General features: G+C 41.2%; 1 protein-coding gene and 1 pseudogene across 11 annotated transcripts in view; one reads left to right on the top strand and one right to left on the bottom strand.

Annotated features, from left to right (window-relative positions):
* The window catches only part of SLC41A3 (solute carrier family 41 member 3), a 177758-nt gene that overhangs the window by 106882 nt on the left and 49663 nt on the right, over positions 1-21213 (bottom strand). For all 11 annotated transcript variants that reach the window (XM_040454918.1, XM_040454922.1, XM_040454925.1 and 8 more), the window contains one exon: positions 4670-4741. In XM_040454918.1, the coding sequence (XP_040310852.1) occupies positions 4670-4741 (72 nt within the window). The remainder of the gene's footprint in view (positions 1-4669; positions 4742-21213) is intronic.
* Positions 6099-19613, top strand: LOC121016922 (forkhead box protein O1-like; annotated as a pseudogene).

Genomic DNA, 21213 nt, shown 5'->3' with positions numbered 1-21213 from the left:
TTTATGAAAACAAATCTGCCTATAAGTGGACCCATGCAGTTCAAACCCATATTGTTCAACTGTAATTCAAATGTCTCAATGGAAACATGCTGTATTATTAAAGAAGCCTAAAAAAAAAAGAACTCTACCATATATATGGATGAAAATGTTCCCCAAGTTAACCCACATGATTCCAGTGAAAGTCCCAACAAGACTTTTCATGGCACTTGACAATTTATATTAAGTTCCACAAAGATGAGTAGATGTGCAAGAACAGCCAAGACACCTTGAGAAAAAAGATCAAGAGGGAGTTTGGCACATTCATTATCAATATTTAGTTTTAAGGCTACTGTAATTAAAACAGGGTGGTACTGGCAGAAAAATAGACAAATAGATCAGCAGGACAGACTGGAGTCCAGGAATACCATCAAGAATAGATGAAAATTTATATATGGAAATTTAATATGATAAAGGTGGCATTTCTAATCAGTATGGAATGGGTGGGTACTGAATAAATGGGGTAAGGAAAAGTGGATACCTAGGGGAAAAAAAAGGATTCCTACATTATACCATTCATACACACACCCCACTAAACATAAAACCTAATGTATGAAAAGAAAAAATATAGGATAATGTGTTTCAGATTTTGGATTAAATACTCCTTCTGAAGATGTGTAAAATCTCTGAAGAAAAATGAAATAAGCTGTATATAAATCCAAGTATGACTTCTATGTGATACCACAAACTTCAAAGACAGAAACTGAGTAGGAGAAAATATCTCCATTTATAAGTAATAAAGGGTTAGTGATCAAAATCATGAAGTCCATTTTACAAAGCAATGCCAACTTTTGTCTTTTTAATGTTTATTTATTTTTGAAGGGGAGAGAGATAGAACATGAGCAGGAGAAGAGCAGAGAGAGAGGGAGACACAGAATCTGAAGCAGGCTCCAGGCTCTGAGCTGTCAGCACAGAGGCCGACGTGGGGCTCGAACTCATGGACCGCGAGATCATGACCTGAGCCAAAGTTGGCCGCTTAACCGACTGAGCCACCCAGGCGCCCAGACGCCAACTTTTTAAAAAAGATAACCCAACAGAAAAATGTACAAGGAGTATAAATTGACAAGATACAGAAAAGGAAATACAAATGGCTAAAAAGCAAACAAAAATGTGACCAGCTTCCCAAGTAATAGGAAAAAAAATTTAATCCCAATTTGAAAGTAGGTATCTTATTTCTTTGTAATTGATGTTGGTGTTCCTCTACGAAAAGGTCAGTGCCCTCTCAGTTTTGGCGGGGGTGGGTGGGGAACTCAGCAGGTGCTAAGCCCTTGTCTGTGCTTATCCAATTAATGAATCAATCAATGAGTGCATGGGTACACTATATTTATCCCCCAGACTAGGTAAAATTAAAATTTAAAAGGTTTAGGGGCACCTGGGTGGCTTAGTCGGTTAAGCATCTGACTCTTGCTTTCAGCTCAGTTCATGATCTCAAGGTTCATGGGTTCGAGTCCTGCAGTGGGTTCTGTGCCATCTATGCGGAGCCTGCTTGGGATTCTTTCTCTCCCTCCCTCTCTGCCCCTCCCCTGCTCTCTCTCTCTCTCTCCCTCAGAAATAAATAAACATTAGATAAATTTTTAAAAATTTAAAAGGTTGATAATATAAAATACACATTGACAAATATGTGGGAAAATGGTTCTCTTACATATAGATGGTGGTAAAATTGGTACAGGAATTCTGGGAGGAAACTTGGCTACAATTTACCCATGTACCTTATGATCTAGCATTTTCTCAGTACAACATTTGCACATGTGAACAAAGAACCACGTAATAATGAGAATAATGACTGGAGCTGACATTTCCTGAGTGCTATCTGCTATTCTAAGTGATTTTCATTCATTAAGTCATTCTTAAAAGTACAAGTTACAGAATTATATGTACAGCATAATACTTTTTGTGCTTAAAAAAAAAAAAAAACAACACAGAAAGACAGGGACACCTAGCTGGCTCAGCTGGAAGAGCATGTGACTCTTGACTTTGGGTCATGAGTTTAAGCCCCAGGTTGGGTGTAGACATTACTTAAATAAAACAATATTAAAAAAAAACCACAGGAAGCCATAGCATATATTGTCTATGGCCACATATACCTATATGGCAAATACAAACTAGTTTAGAAGAATACTTTCAATGCTGGTGAGGTTATGGAAAAGCTAATAATTAAAACATTAACACTGGTGCTATTACTTAATACTAAGCACTGAAATGTTTTATAATCCTTTTTGGAAAAATCTAGATCTTTAAATTGTTCATACCTTGTGAACTTGTGGGAAGTTATCTTCAGAAATTCGTGCAAAAAGAGAACAATGTCATTGTGGTGTAATTTATTGAGCAGAAGCCTACAAACAATTTTATGTGCACCCATGTGATGAAGGTCGAATGAGGTGGCATAGGGCTGAATTTGGACAGTTTGCAACGGCCCTGTTGGACCAGCTCTTAGTGGCTGCACTTCAGTCTTACTAGTTGAGTTCCTGGGTCCTACCAGTTGTTAAAAATCACTCATGGGTATATTTTAAATATTACTGTCGGGTGTATTTGTGATAGAATATGAAGTTACTAAAAGTTCAATTATGAAATTTATTGGACCATGTGTGACTCAATGTTAAGCTCCTTAACAAACAGAAGAGACAAACTTATATCCATGCTATGAACCAGAATGTGCCAAGCCAGTGTCTGGCCCAGGTCAGCACTTAATGAATGTTGGTTGAGAATCAATCATGTGGAAATGTGCATGCATATGGACAAGGATTTGGAAACTTGTAGCTCAGGCACTTATTACCTGCCCCTTGCCAGCCTCTCTGTTAAGGGCATCACGAGCATCTCATTTAATATCCAAAGCTCTTCAGCCATAGGCCATGGTCCTGGCACAGGTGACTTGGCTCAAGTGGAGAAGGCAGACATCTACACACAGAATTGCAACCAGGTCAGCTGCAGTTGCATGTGCAAGGCCCCAAAGAGTACCTGGTGTCGGGCTAGAACTGAGACCTGAATGGAACTTCATTGCCAGAAGAACAAGAAGAGACAGGACATTCCAAGGAAAGGCAACCACACACACAAAGGCAGCAGGTGTGGGGTACATGAGGCTGTGGAAGGGAAAGGACCATACCAGGAGTACCTTTGGGCCAGGCCTACACTTTGACAAGTAGAACCAACAAAGGAGCTTCAGGAGGAGGCAGTTTGATCAGCTCTAGGATTTAGAAAAGGTCACTCAGGTGTCCAAGCAGAGAGGAGCCAGAGGGGAAGGAACCTGGGGCAATGAAGAGGTTTGATGTCAGTGATGCAGGAGACCAAGAGGCCAAGGCAAGGAAGAAAAGAAGCAGGGCTGGATTCAAATACAGCTCAGAGGCAGACTCCTCCGCGAGTGGTCATAAAGTTGAGGTGCAGAGATGCTGAGAGAGACTCGGTCTCAGGCTTGATTAATGGGAAGACTCCTCACTAGGCACAGCTACCATGATTGGGAGTTTACCACATGTGGCCAGGTGCCATGGCCTTACATGATTGAAACCTCACAACAGACCATCTTACAGATAAGGTGAGGTGATTTGCCCAAGGGTCTACCCCCAAAATGAACTTTCAACCATCAAACTCTTAGGGATTGGGGACTTCACAAGAGGTAAGTGTGAGGAGATAAGGTGATGATGCCAGATCTGGCTAAGGTGTTTCAGGGATGCTTCGGGGAGGGGCAAATGGAGATGCCCCGTAGACAGCCAGAAACAGTGGCTCTAGAACACAGGTGAGAGGTAAAGCGGATATCCACCTACTCTGATGGACAGGGAGATACAGCTAAGCAAGTCTTGTGTGGTCTGCCCAAGGCCAACCTGTTGATAAATGATAGCCTTAACACCAGACTGTCTGATCTTAGAGTCCAGGTGCTTTGTGCAGCCTCAGGCTGCCCCCAGCCAAAGAAGCCCAGAAGGTTCTGGATAAAACTACTTCCTCTCTTGTCCTGAGCCAATCTCTTCCCAGTCTCCCCCTGCCCTAGGCTTCCTGATTTTGTAATACTCTGAGACTCCTCGGATGAAAACTTAGCCCAATTAGGGTCTATTAGAAGGAGGTTCAAGTTTGAACAAGCATGAAACATTTAAGGGACAAAGGTGTGGGGATTGGAGGATATCCTGCAAAAGCTGAGAAGGCACAGGGTGAGAGGCAGGAGTGGGGCCAAGGAGGAACTTCCAGACAGGAAGAATCTCCAGAAACTATAAGCAGGATCATATGCACGAGGCAGTCAGAGGGTACACCAATTAGGATGTCAGTGACTTTGGCAAGCATAGCTTAAATCAAGACAGTGGGAAGAGAAGGCAGTTAGCCCTGTCCATGCTATGAGAAACAGGAGTAAGTAAGTATAGGTGAATCTTTCAATAAGTCTGTCTTGGAAAGAAGGAGGTAAAGAAGCTGGAGGGAACTTGGGTTCCAAGAAGAGGCATCTACAGTGCCAGTGCCTGTAGTTGGGCTGATCCTCCAGCTGCCACATGAGTGTGGTCTGGTGGTTACAGAATGGATGAGGGGCCCATTCCCAAAGCTCAGTCTGGAGTACAGGGACAAGGGCTCACTTAGTCTTTGCTCTTCCTACCTGGAGCAGGCCTGACTGCAGATTCAAAGCAGGAAGGAGATTCATCAAATGGACAAAGGGGAGAGTCACCTGAATGAGGGCGAGGTTACTGCTGATAACTCTGTGCTGCTCTTGGGTGTCATCAATTTGTCCAGTGTTGGCCTAGGATGAAAAGAAAAGGGCAAAGGGTAAGTCTGGCTGGTCAAAAAGCCATGTGAAGCCTTCCTGGAAAACGCAATCTCTCAGGAAAGAAACCAGCAAATACCATTTCATTAACACCAGAACAAATTATTCTGCCCAACTTTCAAAACTGATGTGGGATGGGAAGGTAAGACACAAATCCCTTTGAGAATAAGATGGTGTCATGAACCATCTCTCCCATACTCGAGTATTCAAGCACACACAGAGGTAAGCATCACCAACAATTTCAGAGCCACCTCTCAAACTCATCCATGGGCAGCAGGGGGATGACCCCTGCTGAGAAGCTGGTTTGCATCCTTAGCTAGGTCTTCAGCTATGTTCTCCTCAGCACCTGCAATCCCTTTTCCCACTAACAGCAAATCACATCTCAGCTGACCACTAACCTCCTCAATCTCACTTCTGCAAATCATCCCATTTAAGAAATGTTTAAGTCCTTCTTAGGATAAAAAAACATGATCAGAAATACAATTTTCTCCTTTAAAAAATGGTAGTCGGCTTCTAATTTCATAGCATTTTACTGCAAAATTCAAGATGTAGATAAGAAAAGGTTTCAAGCAAATATACTTTTCTAGCTCCTTTGAAATTAGTTCATTATGTTCCTGAACTCCAAAGAAAAAATAAAATTACTTTTCATTTTCAAATAATGGGAGGCTTTTCTTTTCAGCATGATGGAAACCTCAGGTGTAGCACACGCCATGGAGCCAGGTGACTTTTACTTCACACAGGTAGATTAATATGCATCTTGGGAGTACCCACCGGGACAAGGGACTAAGGTGGAACAGAACACAGCTACACAGCTTGCCACACACCAAACATGCAAGGCCAACAGGCTCATTTCCCTTCTCTGCTCCATGCTATGCTGGGTGCTTGCTGGACTCAACCAGTGCATTTACTGTGTCCTATCAATCCACCAACTCTAACCCTGTACTCATCAGATAAGGGGGAGCTACCAGCCCATGACACCTGAGTATTAATTAGAAGGGCATTCCTTCCTCAATGGCTGAACCGGAAAGGGAGTGATGCCAAGAGGTGCAGCAGGAGGACAGGAGGACTGGAGGGCTGGGGAGCTTGCAGAACTCATACAAATAAGGAAGGAGGAGGACCTGAGGGAAAGAAGCTGTGAGAAGGGGTGAGATGGTAAGGAAATAGGATTTCAGAGCATGTGGAATGGATGGCCCATTTTCCAGTGGGGAACAGACCAAGGCAGCAAAAGTAGGGAAGGAAGCAGGGCAGAACCAGACTAGCAGGATAACCCACAGGGAGGGGGCACTTGGGAGCAGGTCTCCATCAAGGTAGATGGATACTGCTTTACCCTGGAATGGTGGTCCCAGAAATGTCCGGGTAAGAGCTGGAGAGACAAAGCCAGTCCAAGCACAGGCTCAGTGGCTTTTTGCTAAGAATGTAAAGAGAAAATCAGTGGGAATTTGGGACATCTATTATGGAGACTGACCTAGATTCATCTCAGTGGGAGACGTTTAGGGAGGCCGTTCCCAAATGTTCATTTGGATCACACAGACTTGAACATTTTAAAATGTCTTTTAATGTCTTACAAGTCTAAATTGCTATGTGAAATCCTATGGGGTCCTATATCAGTTCTAGATTTTCTAAATCTTTTCTTATTGGCTACATCATAACAGGTTGCTTTAACGGATTCAGACCATGAAGATGACATATCCTCCGGGAACCTCTCTGGGTCTGGATTGTACCTGGAAGGCTGACCCATATAGATGCATATACAAGCTCCCTTGCCCTGTTGCTTCTGGTTGGTTTTGGTCAGTGGGGAGTCACGGAAAGTCACTGGAGGGACAGCAAGAGTGAGGGTGCGGTATAAGCATCTCTGTGCCCTTCCCACTGCCCCAGGGGCTGCGCTCCTCCACACAGACCTGCAGCACCAGCCAGATGGCCCTTTCCTACAGCTATCCCAGGTTCTGAGAATCATCCCTACCTCTACCCATCCTCTTGCCCCTTTCAGCTTAGACTGATCATCACTTCCTCTTATTGCCAGTCTTAGGGTGATTCACTGCCTTTTTGCAGTTTCCCATAATCCTGCCCACAATGTGGTCAACTCTTCATTAAACCCTGCTCAGCTCCCATCTGTATGTGCCACCTCTCTCCTGCCAGGATCCTGACTTATCCACTGAGTTTTATCTTCATAAGGACACTTAGCTTATTCACAATAAAAAAAAACCCAATCTGTCATTATTTTGTATATTTTTTCCCAATAACAAATATACCAATTTTTTCCAATAACAAAAAAAAGACTTACTGGATTAAGATGGAGGACTGAATGTTTTACTATCCTTCCTAACCAAACTGAAGGATAGGGAAAGACAATCTTTTTATTTTGAATTAATTTTAGACTTCAAAGGAGTTCCAAAGTTAATATACTTTCCTATATATCCTTCACTCAGCTTCTCCTGATTTTAACACCTTATATAACCACAGGACAATTATCAACTGAGACATTAAGGCTAGTACAACTCTATTAACTAAATGACACAACATATTCAGATGCCTCCAGTTTCTTCACTAGTGTCCTATTTCTGTCCCAGGCTGCCCATGTAGCTAGTCATCATGTCTCCTTGGTTTTTTTCAATATGTGGCAGTTCCTCACCTTTCATTGTCTTTCATGACCTTGACACTCTTGAAGAGTACTTGATTAGATATTTTGTACAATGTCTCTCAAATGGGTTTGTCTGGTGTTTCCTCATGATTACACTGAGATTATTGGGTTTTGAGGGAAATCAGGCTATAGAGGTATAGTGCTTTTCTCTTCACATGGTATCTGGAAAGCTGTCATACCAACATGGCTGATGAGATGTGGCCTTAACCTTGGTCCTTGGTTCAGGTGGTGTCTGCCAGGATTCTCCACTATAAACTTACTGTGTTTCCCTTCCAATACTGTTATTTACTAGTGAGTCATTAGGCCCATTCCATATTCAAGGCAAGGGAATCCAGCTTCACCTCCTAGAGAACAACGTATCAAAGATTTGAGGACATCTACAAACTACTATAGTGATTCACAAGTATTTGGGGAGATAGTTTGGGGCCAAGCAAAGACCCTATTTCTCCTTCAAGTGCCACCTACTAATTCATTAGTGGATTTTGCCTGTGATCAGTATGGTATTCTTCTAATGGTGATTTTATATTCCTTCATTCTTTGCACATAAAATTTTCTCTGAGATACAGAGGTCCCTTCTCCCCCTCTTAAATCATTTATTTACATAGTATGATTGGACTCATGGGTATTTATTTTATTCTTGAGGTCATAATACTATTATATTTATTTTGTCACTAACACTGCTCCCACTGTGGCCATTTGGGAGCTCATTAAGGTTGTCTTTCTGACATGCACCCACATGCTGTTTAGTACTTCCTTACTTTCTGGCACTATCTGATACTCCAGGTACATCTTGTATTTTCTCTGCCCCAGTTCTAAGATGAGTCATTTTCCCAAGAATGTTGGCTTCTTTTATTGAAGAATGGTATCAGAAATCAAGACCTAGATGGCAGATGTGTTAGGTGCCACTGGGATGGTACTGCTTCTAGGTTCTGTTAGTGGGAGAGCTAGGAAATGTATGTATGGATCCTAACCCATGTATGTACACATACCCATGTCTATTGTTGTACCTATCTGCATACATATTAAAACAAATGTGAGTCCATATTCATATTTCTGAGTCAAACCCAGGATCATAGGGTTAATTCTAGCATTGAGGAAATGATTTTTAAAATGGACACAAGTTGTGGAAAATAAAAAGAGGTATCTATAGTTTAACACAGCTGAAGAGGGCATCCCTAAATAATGTAAAGCAGGAGTTAGGTTGGAGGAAGGACCCATAACCAATAGGTCTACTGCACAAAGCAGAGGCAGCCCTGGGGATGATGGGAGCAGAAGGGAGCCTGGGACAACTGAAAGGGCTTTGGCACAGAGAGCAGAGCAGGAACATCCAGAACAGTTGGCCTCTTCCCTTGTCTGCCAACAATGAGACACCTGGCCATTGGGCTCTAAGCAGAAGTAGTGTGTGTGTGTGTGTGTGTGTGTGTGTGTGTGTGTGTGTGTGTGTGTTGGGGTTAAAAAGGCAAAGCAGTGCCCAGAGTGGCCATGATAAGATGGACAAAGAGTCTCTAGACCCATAAGCCCAGTTACTGGCACATACTTCCAGGTAACCTATTTTGACTCACCCCCCCCCCCCAACCCCAATCACTACAAGTATCCTCCTCTAAAGGACAGCATTCAGAGATTCATAGAGTAAGAGAAAAGCTAAAATAAAATGATGCTCAACGAACCAAAAATCACTGTTCATGAAAGGAAGGTCACAATCATGAAAGAGATTCATCAGACTCAACAAATGGAAGCACAAAAATCTAAGGAAACAGTCAAAACAGGAAACTGAATAAGACTCTAGGGCAAGCAAATTAACAGATGTGGGAGAATGGTGCTTCCATAAGTGAAAAGACAATTTTAAATTCTAGAAAGTACAAACGTGATCTCTGAATTTAAAAGAGAGGATTTAAAAAAAAAAAGACAGAAACAAACAAAAGCTCTTCATTAGATGACCTCAATAACACAATGGTCAGAGAGATGGAAAGTGATTTAGTGAAATAAAACATCAAGCAGAAGTATTCCCCCAGACCAGACACAAATACAAGAAATGTGAAAAGAAAGTTAAGGAACTCAGAAGGTAGATTCAGAAGTTGAATTGTGCACCCAATAGTAGTAGTAGGGGGTAGGGGGTGGGGTGACAGAAAGAATGAATACCAAAATATTATAAGTAACAGCAGCAACAAGGTTTCCATAGAACTGAAGACAGGCATAACCCTTTAGATAGAAAAATCTAAGATATATGTAAGGTAATGAGGAAAGGCCCTTGCCAGAGACATGATGAACATAGCTGATAAAGAGAAATATACCAAAAAGTCCAGATAGAAAGGTGAACAAATAATCTAAAAGAAATTAGATTCTAAAACTAATGGGGCTTCCAGGGGGGCATGGCTGGCTCAGTCAGTAGAGCATGTAACTCTCGATATGAGAGTTGTGCGTTTGAGCCCCCCAATGGGTATAGACATTACTTAAAAATAAAATTTTATTTTTAAAAGTTATGAGGCTTCCATCAGCCACACTGACCACAAGAAGACCCTGAAAATATGCCTCAGTACTGACGGAAAATAATTGTGAACCATGCATTCTTTACCCTTCCAGGTTGGCATCCAATTGTGAAGATAAAATATTGTCATACTGCAAATGTCCAAAAAGTTCACTTCCAACAAATCCTATCTGATTACTAGAAGACACACTAAAGTAAAACAAAAAAACAAATTTAAAAGAAAAGTGAGGGAGAATGTCAGCAAGATGGAAGGCTAGGAAGCTCCAGGCCTCATTCCCCCCATGCAAATACCAAGTAAAACAAGAGACTGACCGAAACAGCTTTGTGAGAGCTCTAGAAACCAGCCAAGGATTTGCAAAATCAAGTGACCACTCACCAAGAAAAACCCCCACTTAGAACAGTAGAAAATCCAACAGTGTCTTTGCTTATCCTTGAACCACTTCCTCCTTGGTACAGAGTAGTGCAGTGCATGGTGCCTTCCTCAGGATAGAAGGAAAACAGTGGACCAGTTTGCAACATCCTGGCCTTCCTGGAGGATACCTGAGGGTGTAGTTTCCATTTTGCCGGACTTGGAGATCAAAGGAAAAGGTGGCATAGTTTGGATATCAGTTTCCAGGCTGCTGAAACCCTGTATCCGGGGTGCTGGATACAGTACAGCTGCAGGGAATTGCAGGCCCATGCATGCCTGGGGCAAAGACTATAGACGGAAAAGTACAATAAAGCATGTAAGTCCCCAAGGAGAAGCAATGTTGAGTTTTTTAGGGTAATTAAAAGGTTTTTAAAGAAAATTTTCAATGTTTATTTACTTTGAGAGGGAGAGAGAGAACAAGCTGGATAGGGACAGAGAGGGAGACACAGAATGCAAAGCCAGCTCCAGGCTCTGACCTGTCAGCACAGAGACTGACACAGGGCTCAAACTCACTAACCGTGAGATCATGACCTGAGCCAAAGTTGGACTGAGCCACCCAAGTGCCCAAGGTAATTAAAACATTTAATAGCAGCCATGTGTGGTGAATTGGAATGGAAAAAAAAGTACATATACAGGCCCAGGGAAGACACATGCCCACAAAAAGCCTGAAAAGACTTTAAGCCTTCACACCAGACTGACTAGTGAAGGTCCTCCCTTTCATGAGCAAGTCTGCAAAGACTGGGAGAGGTAGCTATTTTCTCAAATGCCAATTTTTCGACAAAAGATGAGAAGGCAGGGAGTGCCTGGGTAGCTCAGTTGGATAGGCATCTGACTTCAGCTCAGGTCATGATCTCATGGTAGATGAGCTTGAGCCCTCTTTGGGTGAGCACAAACCCCACTTTGGGTGAGCCCCACTTTTCTCACTCTCTTATTTAATAAAGACTTTTAAATAACTGTCTTACATATGTTCAAAGAACTAAAGGAGGACATGGATAGAGATCTAGGGAAATGATGATAACAAAATGAGAATATCTACAAAGAGAAACTTTTACAAAGGAACCAAGAAAAATATGCAGCTGGAAAATATAGTCACTGAATTGAAAAATTCACTAGAGGGGTTCAATAGCAGACTCAAACAGGAAGAAGAATGAATCAGTGAATTTGAAGATAATGTCATTTGAAATTATCAAGTCTCAGAAACAACAACAAAAAAAAAAAATGAAGGAAAGTGAACAGAGAGCCTACAGGACTTATAGGGCACCATCAATCAGATCCATCCATCCATCCACCCATCCATCCATCTCATGTGTTTCCCAGCAGAAAGGGAAGAGAGACAAAAAGGGGCAGAGAGCTTATTTGAATAAATAATGGCCAAATTTCCCCAAATTTGAGGAAATCCATGCATATCCAAATGCAAAAAGGTCAACAAACCCAAGGAGGACAAACTCAAAGAGGCCCACACCAAGAAACATTATAACCAAACCACTGAAAGTCAGAGTCAAAGAGATAATCTTGAAAGATACAAGAGAAAAGACTCCTTACAAATACAGGATCTTCAGTAAGATATCAGATTTCTCAGGGGAAACCATGCAGGTCAGAAGGTAGTGGGATAATATATTTAAGTATATTTTTTGCTGGAAGAAAAAATAAAATTCACCAAAAGTTCTATATACAGCAGAACTGTACTGCAAAAAAAAAAACCCCACACAAAACAAAACAAACAAAAAAACAACAACAGAGAGAGAGAGAGAGAGAGAGAGAGAGAGAGAGAGAGAGAGAAACGAGAGCATTCCTAGATGAATAAAAGCTGAGGGAGAGTTCAATACCACTAGACCTGCCCTAGAAGAAGTCCTTCAAGTTAAAATGACAGGACTTCAGACATGCTAAAATGAGCCCTTAAAGTTAAAATGAAAGGACACTCAAGACAGGAACTCAAAGCTGTATGGAAATATAAAGTTATCCAGTACAGGTAAATATTTGGATAAATATAAAAACCTGTATTATTTTAATTGTGCTTTGTAACTCCATTTTTTATTCTTTTATATAATTTAAAAAGCAAAAGCATAAAAATAATGAAACTATGCTAATGGATACTCTAATAAAAATAGATATTTTGTGACATCAGTAACATAAAATCAAGGGGTAGAAGAGAGCAGAGGTATAAAGGAGTAGACTTTATGTGATTGAACTTAACTATTATCAGTTTAAAGTACATTGTTGTAATTTTAGGATGCTATATGTCATCACTATGGTAATCACAAAGAAAATAACTATAGAATACAAACAAACAAAAAAACAAAACGACAAGAGAATCAAAATGTATTGCTATAAAAAATCACCTAATCATACAGAAAGACATTAAGGAAAGAAATATGGGACAAAAATAAAGCTGTAAGACATATAGAAAACCAATTTTAAAAATGGCAATAATAAGTCCTTACCTATCTGTAATTACTTCATTATAAATAGGTTAAACTCCCCAATCAGAAGACATAGACTGGCAGAATTAAGAAAAAAAATGGGTCCAAATACATGCTTTCTACAAAACACTCCCTTTAGATTTGGGAGATGCCTAGGTTGAAAATGAAAGGATGGAAATACCTCATGCAAAGAGCAACCCAGAGAGCAGGAGTTGCTATATTATTAGCAGACAAAATAGACTTTCCATTTAAAACTGTTGTAAGAAACAAATAAGGATATTATTTGATGGTAAAGGGGTCAAATCATCAAGAAGATATAACAATTATAAATGCACCAAATATCAGAGCTCTTAAACAAATGCAAACACTGACAGACATGAAAGGAGAAATGGACAGCTCTACTATGATAGTTGAAGACTTTCAATAATGGACAGAACAACCAGGCAGAAGACAAATAAGGAAATAGAGTATATGACTAACAATATGGAATGACTGGACCAAACAGGCATAGATAGAACACTCCACCCAAAAATAGAACGCAATTTTTTCTTAAGTAGCCTTGAAACATTCTCCTAGATGAACCATATGTTACCCCACAAAACAGGTTTCAATAAATTTTTAAACACTGAAATCATATAAAATATCTTTTCCAGTCACATTAGAATGAAACTAGAAATCAATAGCATGACAACTGGAAAATCAGCAAATACATGAAGATCAAAAAAAATTACTCTTCACAACCAATGGATCAAATAAGAAATCACAACAGAAATAGGAAATATATTCAGATAATTAAAATGGAAACACAACATACCAAAACTTAAGAGATACACTTAACACAGTACTAAGCTGGATATTTCTAGCTGTAAACAGTCTTAAATTAAAAAAAATAATAATCTCAGTCAACCACCAAAAATGACAACTTAAATGTAAAAGAGAAGGGGTGCCTGGGTGGCTCAGGTGGCTAAGCAGCTGACTTCAGCTCACATCATGATCTCATGGTTTGTGAGTTCGAGCCTCACATCGGGCTTTGTGTTGACAGCTTGGAGCCTGGAGCCTGCTTCAGATTCTGTGTCTCCCTCTCTCTCTGTTCCTCCCCTGATCTCACTCTATCTCTCTTTCAAAAATAAATAAAGATTAAAAAAAATTTTTTTAATGTGAAAGAGAAGAACAAACTAACCGCAAAGCTAGTAGGAGCGAGGAAATAATAATGACTAGATCACAGATACAGAATGGAAAAACAAACGAGAAGATTAATGAAACCATGAGTTGGTTCTTTGAAAAGATGAACAAAATTCACAAAACTGTAACTGCATTGATTAGAAAAAAGAGAGGACTCAAAATCAGAAATTAAAGAGGTACATTACTACTGCTTCCATCAAAATCAAATGGTATTTTTTTTAATTCCAAAACCAGAAAAACACCTCACTAAAAAGGAGAAGTATAGACCATATCCCTCATGAACATGGATGCAAAAATTCTCAACAAGATACTAGCCAAATGGGTCCAAAAATACATTAAAACAATTATTCACCACAACCAAGTGGGATTTATACTGGGGATGCAGGTCTGGTTCAATATCTGCAACTCAATCAATGTGATACATCAAATTAATAAAAGAAAGGAAAAGAACCACATGATCCTCTCGATAGATACAGAGAAAGCATTTGGCAAAATACATCATTCTTTCTTGATGAAAACCCTCAAGAAAGAAGGGACAGAGGGATCATACCTCAAGATCATAAAAGCCATATACAAAAAAACCCACTGCTAATATCATCCTAGATGAAGAAAAACTGAGACTGTTCCCCCTAGAGTCAGGAACACCTCAGGGATGTCCACTCCTGCCACTGCTATTCAACATAGTGTTAGATGTATTAGCCTCAGCAATCAGACAACACAAAGGAATAACAGACACCAAATCAGCAAGGAGGATGCAAACTTTCAATCTTCACAGATGACATGATACTCTATATGGAATACACAAAAGATTCCACCAAAAAACTGCTAGAACTGATCCATGAATTCAGCAAAGTTGCAGGATATAAAATCAAACCACAGAAATCAGTTGCATTCCTATATGCCAATAATGAAACAACAGAAAGAGGAATCAAGGAATTGATTCCATTTACACTTGTACCAAAAACTATTAAATACCAAGGTATAAACCTAACCAAAGAAATGAAAAACCTCTACACTGTAAACTTTAGAAAGGTTATGAAAGAAATTGAAGAAAATACAAAAAAAAAAAAAAAAAGAAAAATATTCCATGCTCATAGTTTGGAACAACAAATATTGTTAAAATGTCAATACCAGGGCACCTGGGTGGCTCAGTCGGTTGAATGTCTGACTTCAGCTCAGGTCATGATCTCACAGTCTGTGGGCTCGAGCCCCGCGTCAGGCTCTGTGCTGACAGTTCAGAGCCTGGAGCCTGCTTCTGACCCTCTGTCTCCCTCTCTCTCTGCTCCTCCCCCGCTTTCACTTTGTCTCACCCTGTCTCTCAAAAATAAATAAATGTAAAAAAAAAATGTCAATACCACACAAAGCAATCTACATATTCAATCCAATGCCTATCAAAATAACACCAGCATTCTTCACAGAGCTAGAACAAATAATCCTAAAATTTGTATGAAGCCAGAAATGACCCCAAATAGCCAAAGCAATCTTGCAAAAGAAAACCAAAGCTGGAAGCATCAAAATCCCCGGCTTCAAGTGTATTACAAAGCTGTACTTATCAAGAAAGTATGGTACTGGCACAAGAACAGACACTCAGATCAATGGAACAGAATAGAGAACCCAGAAATGGACCCACAAACATATGGCCAACTAATCTTTGACAAAGCAGGAAAGAATATCCAATGGAATAAAGACAGTCTCTTCAGCAAGTACTGCTCAGAAAGATGGACAGCGACATGCAGAAGAATGAACCTGGACCACTTTCTTACACCGTACACAAAAATAAACTGAAAATGGATGAAAGACCTCAATGTAAGACAGGAAGCCATCAAAATCCTCGAGGAGAAAGCAGGCAAAAATCTCTTTCATCTTACCTGCAGCAACTTCTTACTCAACATGTCTCCAGAGGCAAGGGAAACAAAAGCAAAAATGAACTACTGGGACCTCACCAAAATAAAAAGCTTCTGCACAGCGAAGGAAACAATCAGCAAAACTAAAAGGCAACCAACAGAATGGGAGATGATATTTGCAAATGACATATCAGATAAAGGGTTAGTATCCAAAATCTACAAAGAACTTATCAAACTCAACACCCAAAAAACAAATAATCCAGTGAACAAATGGGCAAAAGACATGAATAGACACTTCTCCAAGGAAGACCTCCAGAGGGCTAACCGACACATGAAAAAATGCTCCACATCACTCATCATCAGGGAAATCCAAACCAAAACCACAATCAGATACCACCTGACACCTGTCAGAATAGCTAACATTAACAACTCAGGCAACAACAGGTGTTGGCAAGGATGCGGAGAAAGAGGATCTCTTTTGCATTGTTGGTGGCAATGCAAGCTGGTGCAGCCACTCTGGAAAATAGTATTGAGGTTCCTCAAAAAACTAAAAATAGAACTATCCTACGACCCAGCAATTGCACTACTAGGCATTTATCCAAGGGATATAGGTGTTCTGTTTTGAAGGGACACATGCACCCCCATGTTTATAGCAGCACTATTACCAAAAACTAAAGTATGGAAAGAGCCCAAAATGTCCATCGATGGATGAATGGATAAAGAAGATGTGGTATATATATACAATGGAGTATTACTCAGAAACCAGAAAGAATGAAATCTTGTCATTTGCAACTACGTGGATGGAACTGGAAGGTATTATGCTAAGTGAAATTAGAGAAAGACAAAAATCGTATGACTTCACTCATATGAGGACTTCAAGTGACAAAACAGATGAACATAAGGGAAGGGAAACAAAAATAATAAAAAACAGGGAGGGGGACAAAACAGAAGAGACTCATAAATATGGAGAACAAACTGAGGGTTGATCGAGGGGTTGTGGGAGGGGGGATGGGCTAAATGGGTAAGGGGCATTAAGGAATCTACTCCTGAAATCATTGCTTCACTATATGCTAACTAATTTGGATGTAAATTTTAAAAAATAAAAAATAAAGTTAAAAAAATTTTACCATATATTTCCAATCAGGACCTGTTCTCAAAGAACTCTGCTCAATATTATGCCATTCTCTCTTAATTAGTATAATAGTACTCTTGATTAATGGTTGTTTAATAAACAATTTATGTCTGTCAAAGGAAATTAGATTTTTGGTTAAATAATTTATATGATTTCCTTAAAAAAAACAATGTGACTATACTTAATGTGAATATACTTAATAATATACAGAACTAGACACTCAGAAATGGTTAATTTGTAAGTCTTCTTTTATGTGCATTTATCACAATTAAAAATTATTTAAAAAGGACCATGTTGGGGCACCTGAGTGCCTCAGTCACTTAAATATTCAACTTCAGCTCAGGTCATAATCTCACAGCTCCTGAGTTCGAGCCCCGCATGGGGCTCTGTGCTGACCTGGAGCCTGCTTTGGATTCTGTGTCTCCCTCCCTTCCTGCCCCTCCCCCACTCAGGCTCTGTCTCTCTTTCCTTCAAGAATAAATAAACATTAAAAAAATGTAAACATAGAGTTGCTGCAGCGGCCACCGCCATATTCAACAGACAGCAGTGCTGCGGTCTGGCCCCCAGCAGAGTGAGCGACCATCAGTCTGTCTTCAGTCCACAGACCCTGTCCTGACCTGGGGACTCTGGCCTGCCGTCCAGCCTGAGCAGCGAACCTGAAAGAGCCTAGAGCTTGATGGATCCGTGAAGTCAGAAGTCAACTTTGGGGCTCGTGCTTCCACTCCGTCGCACCTTCCTCCTGTATTCGTGGGCTCAAGGCACCAATGTCGCCCCTCCAAATCTCGGACCAGCTCTTAGTGCCCCCTCCTGGTTGGCTCTCCCGCGGCTGGGGGACGGGTGGGCTCACCATGGCTGAAGCGCCCCGCCCTGGTTCCTGGAGATCCACCAGGACTAGGAGCCGGTGGCCCTGCCACGCTTGTGTACCTGGCCACCGCCTAGGCGGGCATTAGGCCAGCCCAGCTCTGCCACTCCAGCCCTGCCTGCCCTCAGCGGCTGCTGTCAACACAAGCTTCCTGAGCAACCTGAGCCTGTTGGACAAGAGCAGGAACTTCCAGCTCAGGCCTGGGTCCAGCTGGGGCCACCACCAGGGTTTAGTGCAGGGACTTGCAGGGCCCAGAGGCTGGCTGCTTGCACAAGCCCGCTGTCTTGACACCTGGCCATGCCTCCAGCCGCCACCGGGCCCCTCACAGGGTCGCCACAAAAGAGGAGCTCATCCCTCAGGAATGCATCAGGCAACCTGTCCTATGCCCATCTCATCACCAAGTCCATCAAGAGCTCAGGGTGGAAGCAACTCATGCTGTCGCAGATCTAAGAGGAGATGGTCAAGTATGTGCCATACTTCAAGGGTAAGAGTGACAGCAACAGCTCGGCGGGCTGGAAGAATTCAATTTGCTTTAATCTGGCCCTACACAGCAAGTCCATTCGTGGGCAGAATTAAGGAACTGGAAAAAGTTCTTGGTGGATGCTCAATCCAGAGGGAGGTAGGAGTGGAAAATCCCCCTAGAGAAGAGCTGCGTCCCTGGACAACAGTAAATTTGCTAAGAGCCGGGGCTGAGCTGTTAAGAGAAAAAGTGTCTCTACAGTCTGGTCAGGAGAGTGCCTGGGACAGCCCAGGATCTCAGTTTTATAAATGGCATGTGAGCCCTGGCTCTCACAGCAGTGATGACTTTAATAAGTGGCATGCATTTCACCCTCCAACTAGCTCAAATGCTAGTACTATTAGTGGGAGACTTTATCCCATTATGACCGAACAGAATGATCTTAGAGATGGGGATGTGCATTCTATGGTGTACCCACTATCTGCTGCAAAGATGGCTTCTGCTCCATCCAGTCTGTCTGAGATAAGTAATCCTGAAAATATGGAAAACCTTTTGGATAATCTCAACCTTGTCTCATCACCAATGCCATTAATTGTTTCAACTCAGTCTTCACCTGGCACCAGGATGCAGCAGACACCATGCTACTCATATGTACTACCAAACACCAGTCTGAATTCACCCAGCCCCAACTCCCAAAAATATACACACGGCCAGTCCAGCAGGAGTCCTTTGCCCCACATGCCTATGTAAACACTTCAGGACAACAAATTGAGCTATGGAGGTATGAATCATTGTAACTGTGCACCGGGACTCTTGAAGGAGTTGCTTACTTACTCTCCTCCCCATCATGACATTATGACAGTAGTTGATCCTGGGATCATTCAAACCCAACAGCCAGGTCCTTGGTCAGAATATGTTAATGGGCCCTAATTTGGTCATGTCAACCTATGGTAGTCAGGCATCTCATAACAAAATGATGAACCCCAGCTCCCACACCCACCCCAGACATACCCAGCCAACATCTGCAGTTAATGGGGGTGCCTTGCCCCATGTGGTCAGCACCATGCTCCACACCTCAGGAATGAACTGCCCCCAGTGAAGACAGCTTTACAAGTGTTGCTGTCGCACACCATGCAGATGAAAGCCCTGGGGGCCTACTCCTCAGTGAGAAGCTGCAATGACCATGGCAGGATGGGCCTTCTCAACCAGGGTAGGCTCCCAAGTGACTTGGATGGCATGTTGATTCACATGGAGTCCATCATTTGGAACAACCTCATGGACGGTGATATGTTAGATTTTGATGCTGACAATGTGTTGCCCAACCAAAGCTTCCCACACAGCGTTAAGACAATGACACATAGCTGGGTATCAGGCTAAGAGTGAGTTAGTGAACAGGCTACAGTTTAAAGGACTTCAGATTGTCTGACAACAGGAATGGAGAGAAGCAGTCCAAAGATGTCCTTCACCCCTCATTTTCCTTTTCTTGATTAAAAAAAAAAAGGGAAAAAAAAGCAATTTTTTTCCTTTCGTCAGACTTGGCAGCGAAGACACTTTTCCTGTACAGGATGTTTGCCTGATGTTTGCAGGTTATGTGCCACTGTAGGTAAGGACTGTGTCATTGGAAATTTCATTACAATGAAGTGCCAAACTCATTACACCATATAACTGCAGAAAAGACATGCAGATACTGGTGTGCTTTCAAGTTTTCTACATAAGCAGTAGCTACAGAACTATGTGTGTTTTGTTGTTGTTGTTGTCATTGTTGTTTTAAATATCCATTAGGTCAAAGGAAAGTTTTGTAATACTGTGATAGTCTCATGTCTTTGATAAGCTAAACTTTTGTTTGTACCACCTGTGTTCTGCTGACCAGATGAACCACAGAGAACCAAGCTCTCCATCCTGTGCCTCCATGGAACAGCTTTGGGCCTGTTCACAAGGCCACCCAATTTACATAAGAACCAATAGCCCATTGTCATTCTGCTGAATTAATGGACTTGTCAAACACATTTGGGAAAAACAGATTAAAGGCCAGCCTTGTACAGGTCTTTTCTAATTTTTTTGGTTTGTTATTTGCAAATTTGTACAAACATTTAAATGATTCTAATTTCCAGATAAATGACTTTTGACATCATTGGGACTTGAGATCATTTTTGAAATAGATATTGAACGGTAATGTTTTCTTAAAACTAGAGTCTACTTTGTTACATAGGCTGATTGTAAATTTGTGGAATCCCAGATATTTGAGGCAACATCCATAATTTTCATTTTGTATTTCTAACTGGATTAATACCAATTTTATATGTGTTTAACTGGCTTGTACACTTTGGGATGTTACCCGGTACTGTTTCTGACTAATCTTAAAATCATTGTAATTAGTACTTGCATACTCAACATTTCTGGCTCTGTTCTGGCAGGAGAGTGATGGTTAGTCATGGACATTTTGTGTTTAATCTTTAGGAGAACTTAGTAAGCTTTTATGTATGTATTTTAAAGAAATTCCATCTGCTCCTATTATCCTGTGAACTAAGTGCACCACAAAGCATTAAATCTTCTGATAGATGCTTCTATGCTATGTTGTTTCAGTGATTCCTGAGGGGCCTCGTGATGTTTATAGATCAGAAAGGGAGACCTGAGGCTAAAACCATGCTCCTCTCTCAAACTGGGAGTTTTGAGCAACTTAACCTTTTGGAATTGAGCTTCAGGAAATGTTTTCCCTCATATTTCTGTGCTCTTATTTTGGTCTAGGTGGAGGCTGGCTTGGTAGCTCTGCCTTGCAGGATTACGTTCAGACTCACACTTCATTCCTCTCTGCCTTCTGTCCTGCAGATTACTTAGCACACTGGAAATTTAGGTGGAAGGAGGAAAATTTTAAATAGGACTTTAGTGATTTGCAGAATACTTTGTGTCCCTGAGTGCAGATGGCTACCAAAGTGATTAGAGCTTGTTTACAAACTGGGGCAATGAATTGGAAAGCCAACAAACCAGCTGTAAGTTGTATGTTTGAATTTACTGTAAATGC

This window comes from Herpailurus yagouaroundi, unplaced genomic scaffold (assembly GCF_014898765.1).
Source record: "Herpailurus yagouaroundi ecotype Mexico unplaced genomic scaffold, PumYag 214, whole genome shotgun sequence".
Classification (NCBI taxonomy): domain Eukaryota; kingdom Metazoa; phylum Chordata; class Mammalia; order Carnivora; family Felidae; genus Herpailurus; species Herpailurus yagouaroundi.
This window is presented reverse-complemented; position numbering and strand designations above follow the sequence as displayed.